Genomic DNA, 4,205 nt, shown 5'->3' with positions numbered 1-4,205 from the left:
AAATCGTGTGATATACAGCCTTCGAGTAGTTCGCAGTCACCAAAATTTGCAGTAACTCTACTCTGGTGAGTAAATCGTTCTATCATAGGAGGAAAGATTCCAAAACCTCGGGTACTTTGAGAGGAATAATTTCCTTAAGGACACACTGTGTATTCAGTGGGCTCGATTTTATTCTTACAATAATTTTTCATATACTGTTATTACTTTCAGAAGTTATTGTTACTGTTTAATATTTTCCAATACAGTTTGCTAACATTACTCAACTGTGATTCCTTGTAAATCAAGTGTGTTCAGCTTTTTAGGCTTCTTGTAGTTTTTCAGCAGAAGAGAGCTGCAAACAACACTCACTGAAGAGGCAGCCATTGCAGCCCCAGCAATCCATGGTGGTAAGCGAAAATGAGTAGATGGGAACAGAACACCTGCAGCAATTGGGATGCCGAGGAGATTATATCCCAAAGCCCAGAAGTAGTTGAGATGGATTCTCCGGAAAGTTTTCTTAGAAAGATCGATGGCTGTTATTACATCTTTCAAGCTGCTCTTCATAAGAACAATGTCAGCTGCCTCAATTGCTATATCTGTGCCTGCACCAATTGCTATTCCTACATCAGCAGCCACAAGTGCCGGTGAGTCATTAGCTCCATCTCCTACCATTGCCACAACTTTCCGTAAATCCTGTGGACTACCATTGAATCATATGAAGAAAATGTTGGGGCAGAATTCTAATATTGAAACCATAATTTTTCGGGATTCTGTTTGCAAACAAGTTATACTGGGATAGTATAACTTTAGCCTTACGTTTCACTTTTAATTTGGCTAAAACTTTTAATGATAGCAAATAACATTCTGTTGTTATAATTTTTTTTTTGTGTGTGTCGCGCACAAATTCTTAAAATTCTAACAGAAGATGGATATTTGAATGATGGAAACTGAGTAATTGAATGTGTTTCTACCTGTAGTTCCTTCACTTTTTCCGCTTTCTGTTCAGGTATGGCTTCTGCAAAAACATTTTTCCTCTCAATTCCAACTTGCATGGCTATGGCATTTGCTGTTCCCCAGTTGTCACCTGTTACTATCATGCTCTCAATGTTCATGGATTTGAGAATGGAGATGACTTCTGGAGCCTCTGGCTTCAACGGATCAGAAACGGAAAGAACACCAATCAGCTCTTTATCGATAGATACAAGTATGCCAGTTTGAGCCTGTCCTTCTGTTTCTGTTAATGCTTCTTCAGCTTCAACTGGAATGGCAATTCCCTGCTCCATCATCAAGCTTTTGTTCCCCAAAGTCACTTCTTTGTTGCAGATGATAGCTTTCACACCATGGCCAGTTATGGACTCATAGTCCGAGGCTTCAGGCCACGGAAGGTTGTCCTCTCTCCCTCTTAATTTTTTTGCATACTCAACAATTGCCTTGGCTAAGGGGTGATCACTATTTACCTGTCAATTTAAAATGCAGTACATGACACTTAAATTGACGTCATGTTGATAACTAAAGGCTAACGACTTTAATTTCTTGGCATTGAAACCTTTAAAATTCCAAAAGACAGCAACTAATCATTTATGTTAAAGTTTAACTAAAAGCAATCTATTGCTATCTGTTGCTGCATTTGTTTTATATCTTGTTACTTTGCTGTCTCTTGTCTTACAATCCTGTCGGATACTTCCCTTCTGAGCAGTGGATCTCTAGGAAACAAGCTCTCTACCTTACAAAGATAGGATAAGGTCTGCGTACATCCTATCCTCCCAAGACCCCACTAAGTTGTTGGTGTTGTTGTTGTTTAGTTTTACTAAAAAGAGGCTAAGTTTTACGAGATGAATTGACCTTTCCGATGAGAATCATAAACAAGAAATATCCTACCTCAGCAGCAGCAATAAGTTCATAGAATTCTTCAGGTACCATAGTTTTGAAAAGCCTAGTATTGACAACCATCGGCTTGCCAATAGTAAGAGTGCCAGTCTTGTCAAAAACTATACAGTTTACCTGTAGAATGAACCAGTTCACCAAAAATTCATTAACAAAATTTGGATTGTTAAAAAGAAGAATGAGTTTGAATTCAGACCTCTTGTGCACTTTCCAATGCCTGACCACCTTTAATAAGGACACCGAGGGAAGCACCGACTCCAGTACCAACCATAACGGCCGTGGGAGTAGCTAGGCCGAGTGCACAGGGGCAAGCTACCACCATGACAGAAATGCCAAACTGCAGGGCAAGCTCAAAGCTATCCATGGAAGAAGGAATCCAAGTTCTTGGATAAGAATTAAAAGTTCCAGCTAAAAACCAAGAAACCCAAGTACAAAATGAGAGAGCAATGACCTGAGAAATCGGAATTAATCACTAATTTTCAGCCAAACTAGTATATGATTGGTTAGTTATATATATATGTGCATATTGACAACAATGAACATGTAAGGGGTTCTTAATCTCACAATAGGCACAAAGTACTTGGAAATGTGGTCAGCAAATCTTTGCACAGGAGCTTTAGCCATTTGTGCTGATTCAACCAACCGAACAATCTGCGATAAAGCAGTTTCTGACCCAACCCTTGTTGCCCTGATGTGTAATACCCCATTCTCATTCAAAGTCCCTCCAATCACCATGTCACCTGTCTTTCTAGTGACCGGACGAGATTCTCCTGTTATCATGCTTTCGTTTATATGGCTTTGTCCCTTGATGACAAGACCATCACAGGCTACTTTTGAACCTGGAATGGTTTTAATCACATCATTCTTTTGTATCAATCGGCTATCAACTTCTTCCTCATTTACCACATTGCCTTTGTCATCTAGAGTTAGCAGTGTTGCAGTCTTTGGGGCTAAATCCATAAGCTTAGCAATGGCCTCAGATGTCTTTCCTCTAGCCAAAACTTCCATATATTTTCCTAATAGAATGAACGAGATAAGCATCGAGCTAGTCTCGAAAAAGTCATTGGCTTTAAAAGCTGGACAAGTAGCAGCTCTTAGTACAGAATAGACTGAATAAAAATAAGCTGCATTTGTTCCTAATGCAATAAGAACATCCATATTTGCATAACCATGGCTCAAGGCAATATAAGCACCAATATAGAATTTTCGACCAATGATGAACTGCACCGGTGTAGATAATGCCCATTTTAGAACCTGTTCAACGGTTAGCATGTTGACAACCTTAGTTTCCAAAACATTTTTCAGACCAGGAATGTACATAAACACCATTGAAGTAAAAAACACAGGAACTGTAAATACTAAACTCCAAAAAAAAGCTCTGTGATATTGCCTGATTTCTTCATCTCTATATTCTTCTCTTTCTCTTCCCTGAGGAAATATATATGCCTTGAAACATCCTGATCCAGTTGATTCAATAGCACGAATAAAGTCTCTAGGTCCTGTTACATCTGTAGTATAAGAGACCGATAACTTCTTGAACTGCAGATCAAAGTCTATTTCTTGAACTCCTTGTATTGCAAGAAGGGAATTCTTTATCAGTTTAATACAATTTTCAGTGTTAATTCCATCAACTTTTAGCAGTATTCGACTGCTATCTCCTCTTGTACTAATCAATATGCCTTCGAATCCTGTATTTCCAATAGCTTCCAATAACTGATTGTAATCAACTATTTTTGGATCATAACAGATTTCAGCTTCTTGAGTTGCTAATGCTACTCGTGCTTTCTGTACACCAGGGGTTACCAGTAATGCTGATTCAAGAGTTGTGGAACAAGAAGTACAAGTCATTCCATTTACTTGAATTCTGCATACTTCAGAGGACTTCTCGTGAATCATCTCTTCTTCAATCAACTTATTAGCATGAAATCCAACCTCTTCTATGGTCTCACGGATCATCTCCTCCTAGTCATATTAACATAAAGAATTTCAACCTCACAAAATTATATAGAGTGCTTAGTAGAAGTGACCACTTTTTGAGAAACCACATACTAACCAAGCATAGAGATTGAACTAGTTTTTGTATTAAAAAAAAAAAAAGACTTACTGTGTTAGTGTTATATATGTGATATACTATATTACAGTTCATTTCCTTCTAGATGTATCATATCATATTAAAGGTAATTCAGTTCACAAAGCATCTCACGTTTACGCAGTGTTTGGAAAAGACTGCACTCCAAAGAGGTATGATATAGATAATTTACCCTGACACAAGCATCAATGACTGAAAACACAGTTCAAAGTAACACATAAACAACTTTACTATTGCTACACGATTCCTTTTT

The 4,205-nt window shown here is 38.0% G+C and overlaps 1 protein-coding gene across 2 annotated transcripts; it reads right to left on the bottom strand.

Annotated features, from left to right (window-relative positions):
- LOC129890029 (probable copper-transporting ATPase HMA5) lies at positions 1-3,937 on the bottom strand. Of its 2 annotated transcripts, none has more exons than XM_055965517.1 (5): positions 2,428-3,937; positions 2,060-2,314; positions 1,858-1,980; positions 951-1,436; positions 1-672 (listed from the first exon to the last, which is right to left on the bottom strand). In XM_055965517.1, exons 1-5 carry the CDS (start codon positions 3,817-3,819, stop codon positions 256-258), a joined length of 2,673 nt encoding a protein of 890 aa, XP_055821492.1. In that variant the 5' UTR covers positions 3,820-3,937; the 3' UTR covers positions 1-255. The 2 variants fall into 2 exon arrangements, with proteins under 2 accessions (XP_055821492.1, XP_055821493.1); XM_055965518.1 differs by having other exon boundaries at positions 509-644.
- Between the last annotated feature and the right edge of the window lie 268 nt (positions 3,938-4,205).

Source organism: Solanum dulcamara, chromosome 5 (assembly GCF_947179165.1).
Source record: "Solanum dulcamara chromosome 5, daSolDulc1.2, whole genome shotgun sequence".
Classification (NCBI taxonomy): domain Eukaryota; kingdom Viridiplantae; phylum Streptophyta; class Magnoliopsida; order Solanales; family Solanaceae; genus Solanum; species Solanum dulcamara.
Note: the sequence above shows the minus strand (reverse complement) of the source record. Positions and strands in the feature narration are given on the sequence as shown.

Bases quoted from the DNA above. Each gene is read 5' to 3' on its own strand.
- LOC129890029 (XM_055965517.1), bottom strand. From the start codon at position 3,819: ATGATCCGTGAGACCATAGAAGAGGTTGGATTTCATGCTAATAAGTTG. The intron at 1,437-1,857 runs GTAGGATATTTC...TTAAATTGACAG, and splicing joins AACTTATTGCTGCTGCTGAG to GTAAATAGTGATCACCCCTT. The intron at 673-950 runs GTAGAAACACAT...GGTAGTCCACAG, and splicing joins AAAAAGTGAAGGAACTACAG to GATTTACGGAAAGTTGTGGC.